Raw genomic sequence first — 25,524 nt, forward strand, 5'->3', positions numbered from 1 at the left:
AAAGGGGAAGGTGTTTGAATACTTGCCGAATTCACTGTATATAAGACACAACAGCCAGCAGGATGTGTGAGTGTGTGTGTTCTTGCATTCGGGAGGTGCTTGGGAACTCCCGTTCAGTTACTGTCCCATTTCCAATTAGTACCTAATCAGGGAGGTCCCATAGAGCCGTCTCCTTTCTGGAAGTATAAACACTGTAATTGGCTGTAACGCACAATGCTACAACACACTAATGACTGACAGAATGAATAAGAGCTTTTTTAAGTATTTTTGTTGGTGGGGGGGATTCGTTGATGTGGTTTTCTGATCCGATTTCCTCCTCATATTCCACACACACACACACACACACACACACACACACACACACACACACACACACACACACACACACACACACACACACCCTTCTCCTCCTGTGTGCCTAATGAAGTCCCTGGGGCTGCCCCACCTGAGGGAGGGAAGGAAGGGGGGTGTAATTCCCCTTTAATTCCTGTAGCGGTAATTAAAAGTGAATTAAGACATAGAGAGGTGTTAGTTTGCATCCCAAATGGCACCCTAGGGCATATACAGTGCACTAGTTTTGACCAAGCCCCATAGGGTCCTGGTCAAAAGTAGTGCACTTTATAGGGAATAGGGGGCCATTTGGGGTGCTGACTTTCTCTCTCCTGGCTCGTAGTGAGATGTTAGTGTTCTCTCTCCCGGCAGGCAGGCATCTTTAAAGTGCCAGAGGGGATTAGGATGGTTTAGATGAAGAAGGGGAGGATAATGATGATGATGCAATGATGATGATGTCATACTGGTTAGGTGTTTCCCAGTATTCTGATATCCTGAGGTGGTCATTCCACTGCCATCATGATGCAAGCCTCTTGCTCAACAGCCATTTTACACTAACAATTGTATTTATTTAACTCTAAACATGCATATGTCTGGATAAATGTCTCGGTAGAGCAATGATCTCTATGGCTGACCTTGAGCTTTGCCTGTTCATTTGCAGGCATGCTTATTGCCATTGTCAAAGCAGAACACTCAAACTATAATAATTCAGCTGTAAGAAACTGAATCTTCATGCAGCATGAGTCAAACCCATCAACTGTGAGAGACTCTTTGAACAAGGTGCTGAGGCATGGCTCACTTACTAGTTATCACATAGAAAAGATAGATGGAACTCAGAGTTCCAGCAGCAGCCCCTTCTTACACTGCACGTGTGTGTGTGTGTGTGTGTGTGTGTGTGTGTGTGTGTGTGTGTGTGTGTGTGTGTGTGTGTGTGTGTGTGTGTGTGTGTGTGTGTGTGTGTGTGTGTGTGTGTGTGTGTGTGTGTGTGTGTGTGTGTGTGCCTGCGTGCATCTGGCTGTACTTGGCCGTGCGTGTGCTAGTGCGTCTGGACCTACGAATATGTGTGTCTTGGGCTGGACTGGGCTGGCTCTCACATGTTTGTAGGGATGACAGAAACAGAATCACATTGACACACATCTCTCTCACGGCTTCACACTGCCCTCTAATGTTGATCTAGTAGAAAGGGACCCCAGCCGCAACGCTGCGGTTTTCTCACTGGCTTCAATAGAGTAGACACTTAATCTGTCAGCAGCATAACGTAATGAAAATACACCAAGCCCAGCCTCCATTATCAGCACAAGGGCCTCTCAGATGACAGTAGGACCACTCAGGGCTCAACATGGATACTGTAGGTTAATGGGGATGTATTGAAATGTAACTTATATCCCTTGTTGTTATAACGTTATCCTCACCGTGTCATATACTGTATCCCTGTTACATGACGTTTACTGTGTCGCTATGAACTCTAGTTTATGGGGATGTATTGAAGTGTTATGGTGTTATCCTCACCCTGACATATTCCATGTCCTTGTGTCCCCAGGCAGCAGAAGGCCTACATGGCCACCCAGGGGCCGCTAGCAGAGACCACAGAGGACTTCTGGAGGATGCTGTGGGAACACAACTCTACCATCGTAGTCATGCTTACTAAACTCAGAGAGATGGGAAGAGTGAGTGGCATTGATACAGTATACACATACACACACAAGTACACAAACAAGTACACACACACACGCAAGTACAAACACACGCAAGTACACACATGCAAGTATACACACATGCGGTCACACACACACAGTCACACACACACACCAGTCATGCCATGGATAGTGTTGTGGTGTGATAGATTTTGACTATATCATTGTGTCTGTCTGTCTCTTAGGAAAAGTGTCATCAGTACTGGCCAGCTGAGCGTTCTGCCAGGTACCAGTACTTTGTAGTGGACCCCATGGCTGAGTACAACATGCCCCAGTACATCCTCAGAGAGTTCAAGGTCACAGACGCCAGGGTATGTCCATCTCTCCATCCATCCTCCCTCTTCTCCCTAGTAACTTTTATTTCTCTGCTCTACATAGAGGGTTAACTGGAATGCTAAGTTTATTTTCCTAATGAATTGAATAGTGTTCCTGTGCAAAGGTGAGGAAAATAACAGGGGTGGTGTTTTTCAACCCACACATGGAGCTGTGGCTGTGCTCTGCTGTGTTGCATATAGAAATACAATCTGCTCTTTACAGCACATACATAAATCAAATCAAATGTATTTATAAAGCCCTTCTTACATCAGCTGATGTCACAAAGTGCTGTACAGAAACCCAGCCTAAAACCCCAAATAGCAAGCAATGCAGGTGTAGAAGCACTGTGGCTAGGAAAAACTCCCTAGAAAGGCAGGAACCTAGGAAGAAACCTAGAGAGGAACCAGGCTATGAGGGCTGGCCAGTCCTCTTCTGGCTGTGCTGGGTGGAGATTATAACAGAACATGGCCAAGATGTTCAAATGTTCATAGATGACCAGCAGGGTCAAATAATAATAATCACAGTAATTGTCGAGGGTGCAACAGGTCAGCACCTCAGGAGTAAATGTCAGTTGGCTTTTCATAGCCGATCATTTACAGTATCTCAACCGCTCCTGCTGTCTCTAGAGAGCTGAAAACAGCAGGTCTGGGACAGGTAGCACGTCCAGTGAACAGGTCAGGGTTCCATAGCCGCAGGCAGAACAGATGAAACTGGAGCAGCAGCACGACCAGGTGGACTGGGAACAGCAAGGAGTCGTCAGGCTAGGTAGTCCTGAGGCATGGTCCTTGGGCTCAGGTCCTCTGAGAGAAAGAGAGAGAAAAAGAGAGAGAGAGAATTAGAGCGAGCATACTTAAATTCGCACAGGCCCGCGGATAAGACAGGAGAAATACTCCAGATATAACAGACTGACCCTAGCCCCCCGACACATAAACTATTACAGCATAAATACTGGAGTGTGTAGAACACACTGTAGAAAAAATACTCGTAGCATTACTCCAATTCTGCATGTGTAATGCTTTATAAAGTGTCATAAGCATGTATTAGACTTTATAATGTTTTATAATAAGGCTTAGAGAAATTACTCACTTTATGTCCCTCATCCACTACTCACCACCACTCAGGATGGCCAGTCTAGGACCATTCGGCAGTTCCAGTTCACTGATTGGCCAGAACAAGGGGTGCCAAAAACTGGAGAGGGCTTCATTGACTTCATTGGTCAAGTGCATAAAACCAAGGAGCAGTTTGGCCAGGATGGACCAATCTCTGCGCACTGCAGGTAAGAAATAATGACACATAGTTGATGACAGAGAGTGTGTGTGTCTGTGTCTGTGTGTCTGTGTGTCTGTGTCTGTGTGTGTGTGTCTGTGTGTGTGTCTGTGGGTGTGTGTGTCTGTGTGTCTGTGTCTGTGTGTGTGTGTCTTTGTGTGTCTGTGTCTGTGTGTGTGTGTGTGTGTGTGTGTGTGTGTGTGTGTGTGTGTGTGTGTGTGTGTGTGTGTGTGTGTGTGTGTGTGTGTGTGTGTGTGTGTGTGTGTGTGTGTGTGTGTGTGTGTGTGTGTGTGTGTGTGCTTGTACTGTGTGTGTGTGCTTGTACTGTGTGTGTGTATAGTACTAACTCTCCCTGCCCTGTTCCCCCACAGTGCTGGTGTTGGGCGGACTGGTGTGTTCATCACCCTGAGTATCGTGCTGGAGAGGATGAGGTACGAGGGGGTGGTGGACCTCTTCCAGACTGTCAAGACACTGAGGACCCAGAGACCTGCCATGGTGCAGACAGAGGTACAGTACAGTCACACAGCTGTGGTGGGAGTCTGGGGGAGACTGGTTAGCAAGGGGGTGAGAGTACAGGTCCTCTCCTAGATAGAGGTATCTAAGCAATGCAGGGATTCAGTTAAAATAGCTGGTTTATCCAATTAAAAGAGTAAGATTTCTAATGTATTCATTACACATAACAAATAAACGTAAAACAATGTATTTGCATTGATACAAACACTCCCAGGAGATTATGGTACCGTTATTATATTCTAGTAGATTTCACCCTGTTGACTGACTCTGATGTTGTTCCCCTCTGTTCCCCTCCCAGGACCAATACCAGTTGTGCTACAGGGCAGCTCTAGAGTACCTTGGAAGCTTTGACCACTATGCAACATAATAACCACTCCCAGAATGCACTGGGACTCCTGGGGTTCAGGAGCGCCAGCCGTGTGTCCCTTCTGAGCTATATCCATACTGTCCAGAAACTGCCGGAGGGGTGAGGGGAGAGGGGGAGGAAGAGAAGAAGAGGAGTGAGGAGGAATGGGAGAGAGCACAAGTCTGATTGGATGACCGTCAATCAGGTGGAGCAGTACTCCTGGACTGACTGCACAATAAACCTGCTTTAAAACCCTTCACTACTAAAAAATAACCTAAAAAGCTTCAGTATGCTTCATTCTGATGTCTCTATAGCTAATGCACATGCCATGAAAACACTATTTCTGCCTCCTCCACCTGCTTATATGGCAAACTTTATTTTTCTGCTTTTATTATGCATTAATATCATTACTATTACCCATTATAAATATGTTATTATTATTGTTATTTAGAATTTGTTTTCTGATCATTTATACACTGGTTATTGTATGTCTTATTGGGTCTTATTTTAAATTCATTATTTGTATCTTTTGATTATTTTTTACACAAGGGACATGTATTTTAAACATGCTCCGAGTTATTAATACTGGAGACGTACGCATACTCAGAGCTGCTAATAATATTTTAATTTTTTACCATAATTATAATATTCTAAAGTTCTCTATTCTCTGGTTGGTCGTATTCAGTGGGATATGGGGGACACAACTTTTATAAGTATTTTCACTTCCTGGTACTTTACAAAAACAATCTCCACAAAAAGAGATCAAACACATGTACACCAGAGTTAGTGAACTACTATAAAATAAACCCATCTATGTTTATAAAAACTGAATAGATTATTCTTGATGATGTTTTATGAATATCTACCATGTACAGATTCTGTTTACTGTGATTTTCTCAATGCCTGTTGCTCAAAGAGCTCCGGTCCAAACTCCAGACGCAATGAAAGAAATAAAGAAAACTACCGGTACATGAAAAGGTGTTTGTCCTGTTACAGTACCCTTAGTTGTCCATGGGACTGAACCAAACCATCACTCCCAAAAGACACAGAGGAACTGGACCCTAGCTCTGTCTGCTCTGATCTGACAAGCTAGACCTGGTTTGCAGCAACAGATATACAGAACTTCACATCAGACTAATGTACAGCGCCCAACAACACCCCTCCTATGAGAAGTGTTCGAGTGACCAGACAGACAGTTATCCATCCCTGTATTTCTGATTACCCTGCTGATTCTGAACTATGATCTATGAATTGGACATGTCCATCTGCATACGACTGACCTAGTTCCCCATGACTGGCCATCCCTGTAGAAACCTGACAACAACCCAGATGAACTTCTCTTCTGACTGTCACTGACTCTACATCCATGGTATAACTGCTGTAATATACTGTATTATCTCCTCACTGTGCTACAGAAGGATATTCTCCTGTAACACAAAGAAGCAGCATCAATGTACGGTGGAGGATCTCTACATTATAGTCAAGCGTTTCTCTCTTAAGTGAGGCTATAGGATTGCAAAGTGAGGTGAATTTGGATTGATTGGGCCCGGATGGACGGACTGCAAAAACAAGGATTTATTTCACTTTGTCTTCAAATAGTGCCGTAGGGGTTCAGTCTGTTGTATACACGATCTGTTTTCTATTTGTTAATAAAAAGGAGAGGGAAAAAATGTCGCAAAAACCTTGATGTTAATAAAGTTGAATAATTGTTTTTTTATATATATCATGTGGTGTTGTGTGTCTTTTTAAAAGTATATTTGCATGTCACACACACACATACACACACATACACAGCCCCCACACATTGTACCCTCTCGTCCCCCCATCCCTCCATGATACTGCCAGTGGAACAGATGATGGAAGATACCCGGCTAGCTAGGACCTCCTGTGTCCTTTGACTGCCTGAACATAGTGCTTCAGCCACCGTCCTGACAGAACCCCTGTCCTGACATAATCCCTGGAATATCAGTCACAGAATGGCATACACTGCATTGTGTTTTATAGTAGGTAATATAATTATGATCAGTAGGATGTTGCACATTGTTCAGACCTAATGGAATAACAGTTTGACAAGTCAAGTGGCCAGAAAATACAATTTACATGTACTGTATAATAAAATAATTGCCCTAAGGGATGAAGCAAAATCATGCTTGCATTCAATACCATTGCTGGCCATTTTAACATCATATTGCAAAAGATGATACACTATGACTCACCGTTTTGAAGTATGACATTTGTGCTGAAGAAAATGTGGTATTTGTAAAGAGAAATGGGATAGTGAGATGGGGAAGGCTAGTGATAATTTTCATAAATTTTTTAATGAGCACTAATGTATTAATAAGGCTACAGTTTGCATATTAGGGCCTGAGTAGTATAACAAGGCGGAGTCATGGCAAAATACTGCATTTTGATTAGTCTCGGTAGCGCGTGGGACACGCCCTCCTTCATCCTTGTAAACAAACACATTGAGCATGCGTACGACACTGGCTTAATATGGAGGTCTATCTTCCCTGACCACGGTGATTTGTTAACAAATCGTCTTCTGCTTTTAAAGATTTGGAGCGAGCATTCAGTCATATCTTGGTCGGCTTTTGTAAGTTAATATTTTAAACATCAAAACTTGTGTGCTTTTAAGTAACTTTCGGTAACTTATGTTGCTGGAATAATTGCGCTTTCAATTAACGTTAGCGAGCTATGCTACACTGACATTAGCAAGCTAGCCTACTTGCTTCTCAAAGTTGTCTCTGTTCCGTTATCTTTAACATATTTGCATAACATGGCAAGATCATACGTTATTACTTTACCATTGCTATACATGAATAACTAAAGTAGATAGAGGTATGATACAGTCAGGTTTGTCATGCATCTTGCTAGCTAACATGCTAACGCTATACGTTTTCCGGGAGTTAACTGACACTGGGCCCGGTCCTTAAATGACTTGGAATTCAACCAATCACAAATGTAGGAATAACTTTAATGAGAGTGTCGTCCAATCACAATCAGCAGGTGGGCGGGAACATGTCAAAAACCTGGCGCTAGCTCGCTAGAGTAGCATTAGCAAGTTATTAACTTTATGTTGTAATCTATTACGAAAAGTTCGACAACTAAGTTAAATAGCTTCTAGTGGTGCTAGCTAGCTATCTCTCTCACGGAGGATATCGATATTTAGAATTAGATTGGGTTACTGGACATCAATGAGCGAAGCAACGTTGGCTAACTGGCCGATTGAATTTGACTTTTGTTGTTGATATGTTATCCAGCTGCTAGTTAACTGTTGATATTAGCTAGCTATAGTCTGAAGTAATTACGACGACATTCCCTAGCCCCTCAGTCCCACAAAAACATGTATATATTGTGTTCTGTTTTTTTACCGTGTTGTGTTTACAGTAGTAGGTGACCATTGTAGGATGAACTTTGTGCTTTAATAACTATAGGGGGCGACAAGTGTTCGTCTGTACCAAAACAATTTAGGCAAGTTTAGCACCTTTCTACAACATCTGTTTGTGTTAGTTGTCAACTGCACCACACATGGGCCTATTATAAGTAGTTGCAACATGTTCTATGTGATGCAACGTTTTAGAGAAATTATTAAACAGACATTGATCAAAACAAATGTGTTCTCTTGTCCAGTGTTTGCAGATCAGAGCAACTCTTCTTCGAGGATGGCGACAGACACTGCATCCCAGCAGACTCCTGGCTCCAGGATCATGACCTTTCACCCTACCAAGGAAGAGTTTAAGGACTTCAGCCGTTACATCGCCTACATGGAGTCACAGGGAGCACACCGAGCTGGAATGGCTAAGGTGTGTGTGTTTGCATCTACTTTTCTGAAGATCATAAGCATTTATTTCCCTGATCTACATCCTGTTTTGAGAAAAGTAGAAGGTGCCCAACCAACATCAGATGAGGTGTAACCAAAGATCTATAGGCCTGTCTATATCCTGTTCTAAGAAAAATGCACTCTGTATAAAGACTAACTCAATCCTATGTTTGATATGTATTTTCCAGGTTATTCCACCCAAAGACTGGAAGCCTAGACGTACTTATGATGACATAGATGACCTGGTGATCCCTGCTCCTATACAGCAGGTGGTGACTGGCCAGTCAGGTCTCTTCACACAGTACAACATCCAGAAGAAACCCATGACTGTCCGAGAGTTCCGCAAGACTGCCAACACAGACAAGTGAGCCCTTGTACTGTTATGGGCAATACCATGGTAACAGCGTAATGCTGAGACTTAGATTTGTCACTTTACAATGTATGCCAAACCATACAGCTATATGCACAAGGACTACTTTTAACAACTTTCACTGACATTTTTACAAAAACACATTTACTTGAAGAACAGTGCAGATGCAAATTTGGTAACAGAATGACTGTTTGTGCTGTCAACTTTCCATATGCACTGTTCTTCAAATAAATGGAAATGATTGTAACATAGGTATACACAGTTACATGGTTGTAACTGGCTATAGTTCTAAAATCACTGCAAGATGTAATTTGTTTTGATTGTCACATCTAATCATCCGTTGTCATTGTAGGTTCTGTAATCCCCGCTATGTGGATTTTGAGGAGCTGGAGAGAAAGTTCTGGAAGAACCTGACTTTTAACCCGCCTCTTTATGGAGCGGATATCAACGGAACCCTGTACGACCCAGTGAGTTATTCCTATCATCACACACTGTCGGTTCACCTAACAACCTACTGTTGAAATGTCAATGTCTCTGCTTACCCTCACCAACATTTTCTCTGCGCCATCTCTATCTTTCCTAGGATGTGACAGAGTGGAACATTGGTCATCTGAACACTATCCTGGACACTGTGGAGAGGGAGAGTGGGATCAAGATAAAGGGAGTGAACACTCCTTACCTGTATTTTGGCATGTGGAAAAGCACCTTTGCCTGGCACACTGAAGATATGGATCTCTACAGCATCAACTACCTGCACTTTTGGAGAGCCCAAGTCCTGGTAAACTGTTGATGTATTTTGTACAGATAAAAAAAAACACACGGTGCAGTGAAGTTATACCAATGGATATTAACGTATGTCTATTTTACAAATTACAAATGGAGTGTGTGTCATTGGGTTGTTATTGTACGTAGTACCCAACACTAGCGTTTTGTCCAGGAGGTGTACTTGTACATCAAGCTACTTCATGCTACAGAAACAGGAGATTGGCTCCTACCCTATGGGCCGCTCTGCCTAGGACAAGCCTTACTTGATTTATTTACTTACCTAACACAGCATCTTGACTACCATTTACATCATTACTCTTGTCTCTCTGCAGGTATGTTGTTCCCCCTGAACATGGGAAGAGATTGGAACGTCTTGCTAAAGGTAAGTGGAGCAGAGGAGGCACGCTGGAATATAATAAATGGAATGGAGTCAAACATGGTTTCCATGTGTTTGATACCATGCCATTAATTCCATTCCAGCCATTACAATGATCCTGTCCTTCATTAGCTCCTCCCACCAGCCTCCTATGGTGGAAAGGAATTTCCTAATTGATCCTCATTCCTCATCAGAGTTTCCTCTACTTGCATTTAGCACCTGCGCATTTAATAAAAAAAAAAATGACATGTAGATTTATGCCCCTGGAAGACCCCACCCCCGCTTACTCTTCCAATGCTGCTGAAAAAAATCCTACGGGAAACTGCTCATTGATTATCAATATTCTTCATGTCAACACATTATCAGACAGTGATCAGCAGAATTCCTAACGTCTTTGATTCCTGTTCATGCAGGGTTCTTTCCTGGGAGTGCTCAGAGCTGTGAAGCTTTCCTGCGGCATAAGATGACTCTTATCTCACCCTCCATCCTGAAGAAATATGGCATACCGTTTGAGAAGGTGACCGCTCTTCAATGGCAACATGTTATCAAATTTCCCAACCTTTGACAAAGTTGGGATACATCAACAAAATACAAACCTGTGGGTCTGACTATGTGTCTGTTGTGTGCTTAGATAACCCAGGAGGCAGGCCAGTTCATAGTGACCTTCCCATTCGGTTACCACGCTGGTTTCAACCACGGCTTCAACTGTGCTGAATCCACTAACTTTGCCACACAGCGATGGATCGATTATGGCAAAATAGCCACACTGGTATGTACAACTAAATGAATTAACACATAGTATGCATGAATCCAAGTCATTTATTTAGTGTGATCTGTGATTGGTCTTGTGTTACTCAGTTTGTATGGTCATGGGTACAATTCCCGCAGGGATCACATACTAAAATGTATGCACTCATACCTTAAGTTGCTTTGGATGAAATTGGTAAGTGGCATTTATTATAAAATATACTCATGACCAATCCCTATCCTCCCTCCCCCAGTGCTCGTGTCGTAAGGACATGGTGAAGATCTCCATGGATGTGTTTGTGAGGAAGTTCCAACCAGACCGCTACAAGGCCTGGAAGGCAGGGAAGGACAACACTCCTATTGACCACTCCAGGCCCACGCCAGAGGCTGCTGACTTCCTGAAGACAGGGGAGCCTGGGAAGGAGGGTCCAAGCCGCAGCGAGGCCCCTGACCAGGAGAATACCCCATGCACCACCACTCAGGAGGAGAAGAGGTCCATGCTTTACTGTAGTGTAGTATTGTCTCTAGCTGGTGTAACTTCATATACACTGAGTGTACAAAACATTAAAAACACCTTCCTATTATTGATTTCCACCCCTTTTTGCCCTCAGAACAGTCTCAATTCGTCAGGGCATGTACTCTACAAGGTGTCAAAAGCGTTCCACAGGGATGCTGGCCCATTTTGACTTCAATGTTTCCCACAGTTGTCAAGTTGGCTGGATGTTCTTTGGGTGTTGGACCATTCTTGATACATACAGGAAACTGTTGAGTGTGGAAAAACCACCAACTTTGCAGTTCTTGACACACTCAAACCGGTGTGCCTGGCACCTACCATACCCTGTTCAAAGGCACCTAAATCACACGTACCCAATCCATGTCTCAAGGCTTATGCATGAAACCAAGTCTCCTCCCCTTCATCTACACAGAAGTGGATTTAACGTAAAATCAATAAGGAATCATAACTTTTACCTGGCCAGTCTGTCATTGAAAGAGCAGGTGTTCCTTATGTTTTGTACTCTCTGTATATTTATATCTATATTAAATTGGTGATTGCAACATACATTTTTTTAAATGAATTATATATACCCGGTAATTCTTGAAGAATATAACTTCTAAACGCCTCAAGCTTAGTTCAGCTGTCGTACCTTACTAATATAGGGTATAGGGTCAACATGGTTTAAGCTATCATTTTCATCTCATGCATGGTCAGTTCTTGCATCCATAGCTCTGTCTGAATTTGAGTGGTTACATTTCTCTAACCCCATCCCTCAGCTGTTTACCAAATCAAGTGGCGGGGTGACCGTTTTGTTTTTCAAATGCACATTTCCCCTTTAATGATCAAAGGAAAGCATTCATTCATACTGGGTTTTGGTCTCCACTTTGAGCAAGTTTCTCAAAAGAGGATTATTGTATTTAAATAATAATAATATTCTCAGTTCCTCTCTCTGTCCTGTGCCAATGCAGCCCGAAGGTTGGGAAAAAGCGCCAGCGAGGAGGAGATGTGGAGGCAGCAGAGGACGGAGACACTGAGCAGGTTGATGAAGAGGAGGAGGAGGAGGAGGGAGAGGTGGACCAGAAGAAAGCCAAGCTGGGCCAGGAGGAGAAGGGACACAGTCTGGCACACAAAGGTACCTCAGTTCATCTTTGACTATAACACCAAAAAATACTGCATATTGATTTGTTAGACTGTAGCTAGGTTTCCATCCAATTGGTGACAGATTTTAAATCAGATATTCAAAATCTGCATAAAGAAAAGATGTGCCCTTTTCCCACCAGTGGTGTTTCCACCAAATGGACTTGTTGCTGATAAATGTCTGTGCATGATGATGTAGTGCACACTAAATTTACTTTTGTATGTACAGGAAAAAAAATCAAAAGTGTGATGTGTTTCCATCCTATTTTCAACTCTACCGATAGTTTTGTCACACAAACTGTTGTCTACTCTGGTCTTGGAACCTGTGCTCTAGCCAACAGCTCACATATATAGTGGGGGTATGCTAGTCTACATGAGGAGATTATTATGGCTATTATTTGTCAAACTGCAGTCATATCAATCGTGTCACCAGAATAAGCACTTTCACCACCCTGTGAAGTTCATCATAACTTATTTCATCTGTAGCCTAATAAACTGCATGCTTTCCTGAGTCGTAGTGGGAGGACCACACACCATATCATCGTGTGACTACAAGTTTACTTCAGTATGATGGTTATTATATCAATATTTGTGCATAAAGGTGTTTCCACCAACATTTCTTACATTTATTTGACTGACACAAAAAGATCCCACCATGTCGAACGAACAAATTATCTTTCGGCAAAATAAAATTGTACTGTCACTTCCTGTTTCCATCACAGCTGGAAACTGTATAAGGTATGACTTTATCCACATGAAAAAACACATTTATGAGGGAGATAATTTAGACCAGTGGTATTCAATTTTTGGGGACCCTATCTTTTCCCCCCAGGAATTTCTTGTGACCACACCCCAAATCTGTAAATGTTTTTTTTCAATTCATCTTTCTCAAAAATGTTTGTATATTGTCCCATACAATAATTTGTACTCTTCCTTTTTGAATTTTTTTTTTATTAGGTACTTTTTGCTAACCCCACTGCTGTTCCTCGGCTTTGAATACCACTGATTTAGACAGTGCCTCCAGTTTTTCACGTTTGTTTATTTCAGAGCTAAAGGCAGAGGATGTTAAAAATGAGCGAACAAAGCCCCCACTCAACACAAAGACCAACCGAAACACAAACGCCAGCCGAAAGCTAGCACTTCAGATGAAAGCCAAAGTCTCTCTAAAATCCACTCAGCCACAGACTACCAGTCAGTCAACCCAACCAGCGGCCCCAGAACCCTCCCCCCAGAGCTCAGAGAAGGCCGGCCCCAGTGAGGATGTGAAGCCTCCAGCCAGCAGCTCCAGCCCTTCCCACCCAGCCAGCAGCTCCAGCCCTTCCCACCCAGCCAGCAGCTCCAGCCCTGTCCACCGGCTCTTTCAGAGGACCCTGAGCCCTGCAGACGTGCTGCACGTCCACAGCTACGCCAAGGGAGACTACAGCGAGGGAGAGACCAGGGAGGGCAAGGAGGAGAGGAGGAATGATAGTAGTGATAGTGAAGGAGAGGAACAGGATGACAGCAAGGTGAGAGGAGTAGAGATGGAGAAGAGGAGTGGAGTCCAAACATCACACACCACTGAACCTCTGTCTGTTGGATTTGCTTTATCATGTTTGTTCTGAGGTCAAATATACTGTACTGTGCATGTTCAATGAATCAGAGCTAATGATTCTGTTCCTAATCTCTTTTATTCCACCAGAGGGCAGAAGAGGGAGAGGATGATGGTGCTGTGCCCAGAAAACTGGGGACGTTGCCTTGTCACCAGCGTCTGATGAAAGACGACATGAGTGACGAGGGTGAGTTAAAATGTCACTTCCTCACTCACATAGTTTAGCCCCAGTTAGGCTTCCTTTTCCTAAGCAATGGATATGGTGACTTGTAGGAAAGCCGTGTCAGGCATGTTCCTCCATGGAGTAGAACGATGATGTTGGCATACTTGATGGCGTGATAGTAGTTTGTCTGTGTGTGTTTTCATAACTGTCTGTTTGGTTCCAATGGCTCAGGGGATTAAAACAAATAGCATGGTGGATTTGATTTCCTTCATGTGCAACAGTCAATATCGACAGCTCTGTAAGTTGTTTGGGATATGGCATGTGCCAATGCTAAAATCTATTTATTTTGCTGTCGTTTTAAGAGTTGCCAGAGCAGCCCCCAGTAGACGAGGATGGGCTAGAGGGAGAGTCGTGGGCCAAGCCCCTGGCCCACCTGTGGCAGAATAGACCCCCCAACCTGAAGAAAGAGAAGGAGTACAACCGTTGCATGGGCCTCCAGGCCCCATACTGCTCTGTGTGCTCACTCTTCCAGGCATTCCAGCAGGTGAGGAAAGAGAGGGAGTAATGGTGTGTGTGTGTGTGTGTGTGTGTGTGTGTGTGTGTGTGTGTGTGTGTGTGTGTGTGTGTGTGTGTGTGTGTGTGTGTGTGTGATCACCAGTGGCTGAGGAGAGGAGGAGACACTCAGCAGGGGATTTGGGAAGTTAGTCTTCTGAAAGTCTGTCAGTCATTAATCTGCAGGGGTTTCTGTGAGAGTGAAGCTCCTGCTATGTGATTCAGTTCCCCCTTTCTTCACTTGTTTCTCAGGGGAGACGTTTTTGCAATTTTAGTACATTCCCCAGTGCTCCTCTTCTCACTTCTGATATACTGTTCAGTGATAGTTATTTCAGGTTTGTCTGCCCAGTCTAAGTAGCTGTATTACTTTGTCCCTCCCTCTATCCATGGCTAGACTGAGTGTGCTGATGAAGGCAAACACAGAAAAGCATTTGTTTGAACAATTTGAATGAGTTATTTTCTGAAGTGTACTTCTATGGTCCTCCCAAGAGTTGCTAAATATGATTGTTTTGTTTCCAGACAGAGTGTGCTGATGACGGTACGGACCCTCCAGTGGTGCTGCCTGGAGGCAGGCTGAGAACCAAGCCTCTGATCCCTGAGATGTGTTTCACCACCACCACGGAGCCAGAGGAGGGCGCTGAGGAGAAGGAACCGGGCCCCCCGGCCCCCACCACCCCTCACCTGGAGCCAGACGGCACCAGCCTGCTCATCAGCTGCTCCCACTGCAGTGTCCGCGTACACACCAGTCAGTACTACTACTTACCCAGCATGCCACCCCTTTTAACACTAGAACAGCTGGGCCTTTCAGCCTATAAGTACCCACTACACAATGTTGCCGGGCATCCTTTTAGCATACACATCAGATACAAATCAACCCGCAAGGTGTGCAAACACTTGATAAATAGTGCATAAACAATTGTAAAATATGAATTGCATGAATAAATATTTGTGGAAATATATCCATGTAAAAATAGTTATTTGTTTAGATAGTCAGGATATGTTTAGTATAATTCTACAAAGCCCTACTTGAAAAGGTATAGCCCATTTTCGTTTCTCTTACAATAAAAACATTACAGTGTAATACATTTGATCAATTGTAGATCTTATTAGTTATACTAAGTAATGCAGTCCAGTTACAGCTTCTTCAAATGAGAAAGTAAAATATGATAATATAACCAGCAAGGCGCCAGGTCACAGTTGTAAATGAGAACTTGTTCTCAACTAGCCTACCAGGTTAAATAAAGGTGAAATAATAAATAAATAAAAGGTCAGATTATTTGCCCTATGCCTAAACAAAACACCAAGACTTTATAATGCTTTATAAATGTGCATGAACTATAATATAGGATTAATAAATATTAGTGGAAATATTTCCATGACAAGATATAACAACAATAGTTATTTGTTTGGATAGAGGATATGTTTAGTATAATTCTATAAAGTCTTATTGAAAATCGGATTTGGATTACAGCTCCACTGGTATGTTGTGTTGTGCAGAGGGCGACAGCTCCCGTCTCTGTTCAATGTTCTGAGCAGGCTAGTCTTCTTCTCTGTTCAATGTTCTGAGCAGGCTAGTCTTCTTCTCTGTTCAATGTTCTGAGCAGGCTAGTCTTCTTCTCTGTTCAATGTTCTGAGCAGGCTAGTCTTCTTCTCTGTTCAATGTTCTGAGCAGGCTAGTCTTCTTCTCTGTTCAATGTTCTGAGCAGGCTAGTCTTCTTCTCTGTTCAATGTTCTGAGCAGGCTAGTCTTATTTGCAATCAACTTGTCTGCCAGGGAAATTGATGTGAAGTTGTCCATGATCACATTTCTGCCTTTAGCCATGTAAGGCTCAACGAGTCTGTCACTCACCCGCTGGCCTGGTTTCATCTTTTCTAGCTGTCTTCAACATCGTCGGCTAACCAAAACCTAATTCCAAATTTGTCTGGTTTGTTGGCAATGTATTGGGTAAAACGGCACCTAGCTTTGGTTGGGAACAGTTGTTCGTCAACAGTTATGTTCTCTCCTGGCTTGTAACTGTTAAATTCATATTTTAGGTATCCCTATACTTCTGTTATTACAGTGCTCTCACTCTGTTATTTGTGCACCTGCGCAGAATTTTCCCTCATTTGACCGGGCCTGAGTGTAATGGCAACTATGTACCGTTCAGATACGGTGATGTAAATGTTGTTAAACTGGAACCGAGTCATTATCATTTTAGAGTTAACAGTAACGAGCAATGCAATTCTTCGTTACACTTTTCCAGGTGTGTGAGACGGTGACGAATCTCTCCATCTGCACCCGTATTGGTCTTATGTCATCAAAAACGCAGGTGTCTCATAATCTCTCTGAAGTGGTTGCGTGGCAAAGTCCACCACATAACTATCGGACCAAAATGACTCCACATCATACTCTTTCCACAGTATTCCCTGCGGACATACAAGAGTGCAATAAATGCTTTGAGATCATCCATAGACATGTCCCACGTACTGTTTCCTTTTCTGGGAGCATGAGCGACAGTACAATCTCTGATTGCTGCAACATCTGCATGTCACATAAACAAAGAAAACTGTAGAGTGCACTGACAATTAGTGTCTTTGTGTGAGGTGTAGGGCCTGCTCTCTCTGTGAGTATGTTCCTGTTGCCCTCTTCTCACTCTTTTCTACCCAAACTCGTGTCTCACGGTCTGTTGGCCCTGTTCTGGTTTTTCTGCGGCGAGGCTCAGGCATCGGAGGCGTAAGCTCGGAAGTCAACATCAGAATCGGATGAAACCTCTTCATCAGCAACGTCGATTTCAAGCTCAATATCCGATCCAACTCCAGCTCAACTAAATTCTGCAGAATTTGCAATGCTGCCAGTGCATCCATTTGTTTGGTTCGGCTAGCCATTGTAAACTACACACAACTACCCACTACACAATGCTTCATTACACTGCTGTTCTAAATGTAATCATCCTCTTTTACCCTCCTCATTCAGTTAATTCAAATTCAATTGGGAATTCACATGCACAGTTACCAGTATCTATCGCCCATTCATCCATTTACCACATTCATTCGGTAAGGAGAGGGATGCATGGGTACCAATGCCCTACAGCACATTTGCCTTGGCCCCTTAAGTTAGTAATAGCTTTTTTTTAAAGATAAATACTTTTTTGTTTGTGATTTAAAAGTTCAGACAACTGGACAATGTAAAACATAAATATTTAGGAAAAGTCTTGGAAAGTAGCAAGACGTTGATATTTGTTTTGCAGATTTATTTTCAAAATCAAACATCATTGGCCTATGGCGGTTCTAGTTAACCCCATCATTCCAGGTAAGAGCAGTACTCTACTTTAGAAAGTTAAGAGGCGTTAAGTGCAGGCTGTTTCAACTCTAGAAGTTATTTAATTATCTCTGTCCACAACAGGGTTGAGATGCACTATCAGTCATGCGGATGTGTGAATGCCTGTCAGTAAAGGAGTATGCACACTGCAACCTATGCTCCCTCCTGGTTCATTGGCGACAACGTTTCAACCACTTAGGTAATGGTGTTTGTTTGGTTGTGTGTTTCCAGGCTGTTATGGCGTGGATCCAGAGAGTGTGACTAAGGACTGGAAGTGTGCTCGCTGTAAGGCCAATTCCATGACTGAGGTCAGTGTCTCCACAACACATCACCTCATACAACACCTCCAAGTGGCTGTTCATTATGTCTGACCTCACCTGACCCAAGTATATGTTGCTGGCACTGACTGGCAGTAGTGTTTGCAAACGTTGCAGTAGTCTAAACGGTCATTAGATCTGGCAGTAGTGTTTGCAAACGTTGCAGTAGTCTAAACGGTCATTAGATCTGGCAGTAGTGTTTGCAGTATTCTAAACTGGCATTAGATCTGGCAGTAGTGTTTGCAGTATTCTAAACTGGCAATAGATCTGGCAGTAGTGGTTGCAGTAGTCTAAACTGGCATTAGATCTGGCAGTAGTGGTTGCAGTATTCTAAACTGGCATTAGATCTGGCAGTAGTATTTGCAGTATTCTAAACTGGCATTAGATCTGGCAGTAGTGGTTGCAGTATTCTAAACTGGCAATAGATCTGGCAGTAGTGTTTGCAGTATTCTAAACTGGCATTAGATCTGGCAGTAGTATTTGCAGTATTCTAAACTGGCATTAGATCTGGCAGTAGTATTTGCAGTATTCTAAACTGGCATTAGATCTGGCAGTAGTGGTTGCAGTATTCTAAACTGGCATTAGATCTGGCAGTAGTATTTGCAGTATTCTTCTAATGATAAGTGACTGGTCGTCAGGTGACACACCTTGGCATTGGCCGTATGTACAGTACCAGTCAAATGTTTGGACACCTACTCATTCCTGGGTTTTTCTTGATTTTTACTATTTTAAACATTGTAGAATAATAGTGAAGACATCAAAACTATGAAATAACACGTGGAATCATGTAGTAACCAAAAAAGTGTCAAACAAATCAAAATATATTTTAGATTCTTCAAAGTAGCTTTGCACCCTCTTGGCATTCTCTCAACCAGCTTCATGAGGAATGCTTTTCCAACAGTCTTGAAGGAGTTTCCACATATGCGGAGCACTTGTTGGCTGCTTTTCCTTCACTCTGCAGTCCAACTCATCCCAAACCATCTCAATTGGGTTAAGGTTGGGTGATTGTGGAGGCCAGGTCATCTGATGTAGCACTCCATCACTCTCCTTTTTGGTCAAATAGCCCTTACACAGCCTGGAGGTGTGTTGGGTCATTGTCCTGTTGAAAAACAAATGATAGTCCCACTAAGCGCAAAACAGATGGGATGGCATATCGCTGCAGAATGATGTGGTAGCCATGCTGGTTAAGTCTGGTGTGTCAACTTTTGACTGGTACTTTGTTTACTTACCTGAGATTATGGTGGTTGACAGTTTGCTCTCCTTGCAGAGTTGCTGTTTGTGTTTGCTGAGGGGGGGTGCCTTGCAGAAAGCCAACAACAACAAGTAAGTCTTTGTGCCAGACAGATCCCCTTAGAGATCAGGGAGTGGGCTAGTCTAAATCACACAATGAACATTTACTGAGCTCTTCTCTTTATGTACTCTTTTGTTCACATAGTTGGATGTTCTTTTGAAATATATCTACTAGGTTTATAATCCACTCATGGTGTGGTGTCTTTGTATTGACATGTTGTGTTGTAGGTGGGTCCATGTGCTGTGTGCAGTAGCAGTGTTGGAGGCTCGCTTTGTGAACATCACTGAGAGAAGCCCTGTGGACCTGAGTGGGATTCCTCTACAGAGGTTTAAACTGGTGAGTTCAACGCTGTAAATATCAATAGGCTTGAGCAGTATACCGTAAACCAGGGTATTTGGAAATACCTGCCACATCATTATTCATTATGAAGCTTACTGGTAGTCCCCAGTCACGTGGTGTTTGTTTACAAGCACACAACAACGAGAGGCCAGAACCTTGTGAGTCACTAACTGTTGTGCAGTACGCATCCGATGATCTAGTTTCAGTATGGAATTCACAACTAAATGTTTGCCAGCAAGATATTTTATAGCTATTAAGGTAACTGTCTAAAATGTGCTAAATGCTCTGTGGTTGTGCATTTGGTTGGCTAATTTAGTAGCTAGTTGGCTATCTAGCTAAGTTGTTAGCTTCTTCCAAAATCAAGCTTCGCTTTGTATCAGCTGAGAATCCCCTACTGGATCAAGAGCCTTGCTGTCTAATGTGTGTTTTGTGCAGCAAACTGTGAGTAGCATTTTTTAGTTACTTGTATAACTGTATGAGCTGGGATGTCTGTCCTGCAAACAGTTTGTCAGAGACTGTATAAAATGTTCGCAATCCGCTCGTTAGCATTTAGTAAGCATTCTCAATGGGATTTTACATGTACTTTGTAACCTTCGGATTACGAAGGCTGTGGGTAAAAAAAAAAATTGTGCCCCTTGTGTTCAGTGACGGTATTACCGAATATTCCGGGATGGCACAAAGTTGGTATGCAGGTTTGACAATCTGGGTACTGCGCAAGCCTTATGTCAACATTTATTATGTGCTAAGGGATAGGACTCTGTCACTACCTCGCTCTCCAACCAAGGTGCATGAATAGAGGAGAACCTTTTCCAAGAATGTTTGAATAAAGGAGAGTGGCTGAATATCCTCTCTTCAGCATATTATGCCAAAGTAATATATTATTGGTTTTACCTGACATGGTTGGCACATCCACCTGTATGCATGTGACAAGGTTAGACTAGGGAATTTAGAGGATGTCCTGTGAGTTTGTGATTCATCCAGCCTCTACTGTATACAGTTTGACAGGATGTATAGGCCTAGTTTTCCCTGTGGGACTTCCTATTCCTGTCTCTCTGAGCATGGTCTTATTGTTTTCTGTGCTGTGCAGAAATGTTACTACTGTAAGAAGCGGATGAAGAAGACATCCGGGTGCTGTGTGCAGTGCTCCCATGGCCGCTGTCCTACGGCCTACCACCCTACTTGTGCCCAGGCCGCTGGGATCCTCATGCAGCCAGACGAGTGGCCCTTTGTCGTCTACGTCACCTGCTGCCGGCACAAGGGCCCTATTCAGACAGAGGTATACATTGGTTGTGCTTTACTTTATATTTAGGACTGTGTTTCAGAAAGGGGAAGCTATACACCAGATAGTGGGGACTCTAAAGGGCTCAGTGATGGGACTTGGTTACATTATTCTGCTGATACTTTATGTTATAGTTTCTAAGCATTCTACATATTCAGGGCTGTCCTCACCACAGTGTATTATATAAACATGACTATGTTTTAGATTTTAAAGTGAAAAACTCCCACAAGTATGCCCATGTGCTTCCAGTCCAAAGAGGTTACTAGAGTTCTTATTTGATGTTAATCCAGATGAATAACTGATCTCTTCTCTCTCAGCGTAACAAAGCAGCCATGCATGAGCTCACCGTGGGAAGGAGGGTGATCTGTAAGCACAAAAATGGCCGCTACTACCAGTGTGACGTGGTGCAGCTGTCCAAGGAGACATTCTATGAGGTCAACTTTGATGATGGCTCCTTCAGTGATAACCTCTTTCCCGAGGACATTGTGGTAAGAAGACAAACGTCTGTGTGTGTGTGAGAGTGGGTGGGGTGCCAAATTGTGGTCACTAATTCATGACAGGGTTTATAAGTAGGTAATAAGCCGTTTATAGATTGCGTATACAATATGTACCACACATTGGTTAAAATTGTGTGATTGCTTTTTGGTGCTTGCTAAATAGTGAGTTTGTAGGATTGTATCTGATGGTTGTTTTCTGTTGCCAGGGCCGGGACTGTGCCCAGATAGGCCCCCCTCCACAGGGAGAGATGGTGCAGGTCCGCTGGACAGATGGTCTGGTCTACGGGGCCAAGTTTGTGGCTGCTCACATCATCCAAATGTACCAGGTACTGCAACACTATTCACACTCACCCTCAGCAACAATGTACCTTATCCAGATAGAGGTTATACAGTTTTACATCATATAGTGCTTTGCAGTCTAATTGATCTGCTCCATTTGTCCAGATTGTTTAAAACCTAAAAACTCATAGCAATACATTACAAGTCTGTGATGAAACCATTGTTTGGTTTTATGAGCGACATAAAATGTAGTTATTTTGGCATTGATGGTGTTTGATGTAGGTGGAGTTCGAAGACGGGTCACAACTAACAGCCAAGAGAGATGATGTCTATACTCTGGATGAGGAGCTGCCTAAGAAAGTCAAGTCAAGACTGGTGAGTATACTGAGAGCTACCTGTGAGTTATCCAATATACTGACTCCAAAGTTGCTAACCTTAACTGTGTATCATCAACTCCTAACTTTCTCACTCTGATGTTATATTAAGGACTGCTGAGTATACTGAATCATACTGACTGAATCATTTTCTCCAGCATGTTTGTTAATGAGTCTTCTTCCTGTGGCAATGGACCATAAAGTAATCCTCATCTGTGTGTGCCCTGCCCCGGTCTATCTCCAGTCCAAGGCGTCAGACATGCGTTTCGATGGGATCTTTGAGGACAAGGAGGCCATCCAGCAGTCGAAGAGGCAGAGAGTGATCAACTCACGGTACCGAGGAGACTATGTTGAACCTGTGATCTACAGAGCCATCATGGAGTAGCCTGCCAACTGCAGCATGGAGTAGCCTACTCTTCCAACAAACCACCAGCACTGATGTTCCTGATCTGGACTTCTCACTTTACCTTAATTTATCCACTGAGTGAGTGAGTGTAGCTCTGACTAAAGGACTTCCTCTGAAAATAACTTTCCAACCCCTAGTTTGGACTGTTTTCTTTTTTCTTCCGTTCATCCCTTCATAATTTACAGCATTATGCGCCAGTTTCCCGGACACTGATTAAGCCTAGTCTTGGACTGAAAAGCCCTTTCATTGGATATGCGTTTTATGCTACGCTTAACCTGTGTCCAGGAAACTGGACCCAATTGTTATTACTTTTATGTTTTCTTTGACTGTGATCAAGGATTGAAGAACAGGCCAACTTCTCCACTCGGTATAGGTTATAGAAGCCAGGAAGGAACTGCCATCCATGTTACCTTTTATGCCATCCTACTAGTGCTCAGTAGCTGTAACTCGTCTCTTGAATGGAAGCGATATTGGACCATGAATTTTGCTTCCAAACAAGATGTAGCATTCTAATAATAGTAACAATCCACTCAATAGAACTGTGGCAGGAATGACTTCCTAAAGGGAGTGAAGCAGACTGCCACTCATCCTCATAAACACTGATTACAGTGTTTTCTGACTTGCAATTTTACTGAATGTTGCCAGTCGTTCCTTTATGTACATCTATTTATTTTCCTATGTCGTTTTTCAGGGTGCTACTTGCACCTATGTTTGATTTTAAGGAGGTGCAATGCCATTTTAGTAACTAATACCACCTCCTAGCAGAGTCACACTGTTGACTGCATTCCTAAACATTGTATTTTGTAGGAACGCGTTGAATATAGCTTTTTCCATTTTTAGAGTTGTTTTTTACCAGCGTATTTATTATACTGTGCTTGAAGAAAGTAACCTCTGCAATGCAGACAATTTGTCAGTTGCAATGGTGTAGAGGTTCTGGAGTGATTCTGATCTATGTTCTATTTTTGCTATATAGATGAAATGGAAATAACCCATTCAGAATTGCTATGGGCGCTCCCTTTTTATCCAAGTTGGTTCTTTACTCTTTTTAAATGAAAATTGTGCGTTGCACTTTTATTCAAGCCCATTTTGAGAGGACAGTTTAATAGTTGTGTGCTACCATTTGCTATTTTTGTCAAAAAAAAAAAAAAATTTTTAAAATAATATTGTACATTTTATAAGATCTTATGCATTGTGTCCCACCACACTTCTCCACTCGGCCATGATCATCAACCATAATGCACTTATTAATTAAGGATAAGGTGGCCTTCAGATTGTCTGTTATTTTCCTCTAAACTGCTGTTATCTTGAGTATAGGGATGCCACATTCTGGTAACTTTCCCAGGTTTTCCAGAAATCCTGGTTGAAATTTCCCTGCAATCAGGATGAAATAAGCAGGAAATCCGTAAGTCCTTTTTAAATAGGATTTCTGGGAATTTTGAGAATTTTCTGAATTTTGCCACCCTACTTGAGTGTGAGAGACAACTAATGTATGAATCAGGCAGTTATAGAGGCTCACAGAAGTACCACTAAGCAAGGGGTTTATATCATCAGCATTCAACAGTATGGAAATACTTATGATGACTTATAATACATGGGGGAAAAATACAAGTTTTCTATCAAAAAGCCTATTTTATTGCTTTGTTTTGTAATGATACACGTTACATTCACAGTCAGGAAGACGCTGAGATGTAATTATAATAAGTAGTTTATTTAAAGATATAAGCCGTTGACGCAAGGGATCTTGTTTGTGCCCCAAATGGCAGCATATTCCCAATATTGTGCACTACCGTTGACCAGGGCCCTGGTCAAAAGTAGTGCACTATATAGGGAATGGGGTGCCATTTGGGACTGATCCCTGGCCTGTTCATGTGACCTTTTTTCCTTTCTGTGAAAAATGTACTATCATTCATGCATTTTGTAAAGATAATTTTGTTTCAGTAAAAACATTTTGGCTTGCATATTGTCATTTATTGGTGTCGATCTTTGTTTCATGTTGAAATGTTTTTATGATATTTATGACTGCTAAACAGTATTCATGATCTTATGACTGATTAAACAATGTTTGACATATTTATGACAATGACTGAAGGTTGTAGTAACAGTGCACTGTAATAACTTTTAGAGTCTTTACAAGACTACTGCATACCTCAATGACAGTAGAAGTATCTAACGCCATAGCAAGTAAATTGTCAGCTAAACGGTGCTGTCCTTGAAGTTCAGTGTTGGGGAGTAGTGAACTACATGTAGTTCAATTAATAATTAAACAACATTTTACAGTAGCTTGGTGGCAGTTCAACTAAATTCAAATCTTGGTGTTTTCAGTAGTTAGCTTTTTTTGCCATGTAGCTGTGTAGCTTACTACTGGAACTGCACAAAACTTTTTTTTGCAAAAGTAAAATATGGGCAAAGTAGGCAATGGTTCTTTGTATCAGACCTGCCTAATTCTAACTTGAAACAGTTTTTGTGTTTTAATATGCTAAATTACACATTCAGTTAACATCTGTCTCCTGAGTGTGTTCTTGCTATTTGTGTTCTTAGACATTTCAGATTTAGATATGGATAATTTTTCACAAAGTAATTAGAAGTAGTAAGCTACTTTTTCAAAGTAACTAAACTATCATTTTAAAGTGTATATTTACTGTAGCTTAACTTCTTCCAGTGTGAAGTAATTGGTAGCTTGGTAAACTATATTTTCAGTAAATCCCATTGTTTGTGTACTAGCAAACCCCACAGCTCAGCCCAAAACAGGATTTACACATACTGTTGGAGAGGACGTTTGGAAGGTCAGTGAGTGCTTAAATTTAACACTGAAGAATATAGCAGTTTGTGTGTTGGCTGATTATATTTGTTTGAAGGTCATTATAGCAGTTGTGCTCCCCTTCCCCAAGTTCCTCTCTTATCACCTTAGCTACACACCATCCATCCTATCAGCCAGTGATCTTTACCAGTACACAGCTTTTATGTCTC

General features: G+C 42.4%; 2 protein-coding genes across 18 annotated transcripts in view; both read left to right on the forward strand.

Annotated features, from left to right (window-relative positions):
* The window catches only part of ptprfa (protein tyrosine phosphatase receptor type Fa), a 370,993-nt gene extending 364,808 nt beyond the window's left edge, over nucleotides 1-6,185 (forward strand). For all 17 annotated transcript variants that reach the window (XM_045687724.1, XM_045687725.1, XM_045687723.1 and 14 more), the window contains 5 exons: nucleotides 1,871-1,997; nucleotides 2,210-2,335; nucleotides 3,461-3,615; nucleotides 3,977-4,112; nucleotides 4,417-6,185. In XM_045687724.1, coding sequence (XP_045543680.1) covers nucleotides 1,871-1,997; nucleotides 2,210-2,335; nucleotides 3,461-3,615; nucleotides 3,977-4,112; nucleotides 4,417-4,485 — 613 coding nt within the window. In that variant the 3' untranslated portion in view covers nucleotides 4,486-6,185. The remainder of the gene's footprint in view (nucleotides 1-1,870; nucleotides 1,998-2,209; nucleotides 2,336-3,460; nucleotides 3,616-3,976; nucleotides 4,113-4,416) is intronic.
* Nucleotides 6,186-6,922: 737 nt separating this feature from the next.
* LOC106560339 (lysine-specific demethylase 4A) lies at nucleotides 6,923-24,515 on the forward strand. Its single transcript, XM_014123172.2, is given in 23 exon segments — nucleotides 6,923-7,057; nucleotides 8,095-8,267; nucleotides 8,473-8,648; nucleotides 9,007-9,121; nucleotides 9,238-9,411; nucleotides 9,413-9,432; nucleotides 9,752-9,801; nucleotides 10,209-10,312; nucleotides 10,427-10,564; nucleotides 10,797-11,035; nucleotides 12,007-12,170; nucleotides 13,223-13,680; nucleotides 13,854-13,950; nucleotides 14,289-14,470; nucleotides 14,998-15,223; nucleotides 18,007-18,083; nucleotides 19,360-19,415; nucleotides 19,611-19,719; nucleotides 20,810-20,998; nucleotides 21,319-21,489; nucleotides 21,705-21,824; nucleotides 22,060-22,152; nucleotides 22,396-24,515. Coding segments are annotated over 22 exon segments (3,240 nt in total). The 5' UTR covers nucleotides 6,923-7,057; nucleotides 8,095-8,126; the 3' UTR covers nucleotides 22,537-24,515.
* The last annotated feature ends 1,009 nt before the right edge of the window (nucleotides 24,516-25,524 follow it).

This window comes from Salmo salar, chromosome ssa10 (assembly GCF_905237065.1).
Source record: "Salmo salar chromosome ssa10, Ssal_v3.1, whole genome shotgun sequence".
NCBI lineage: Eukaryota > Metazoa > Chordata > Actinopteri > Salmoniformes > Salmonidae > Salmo > Salmo salar.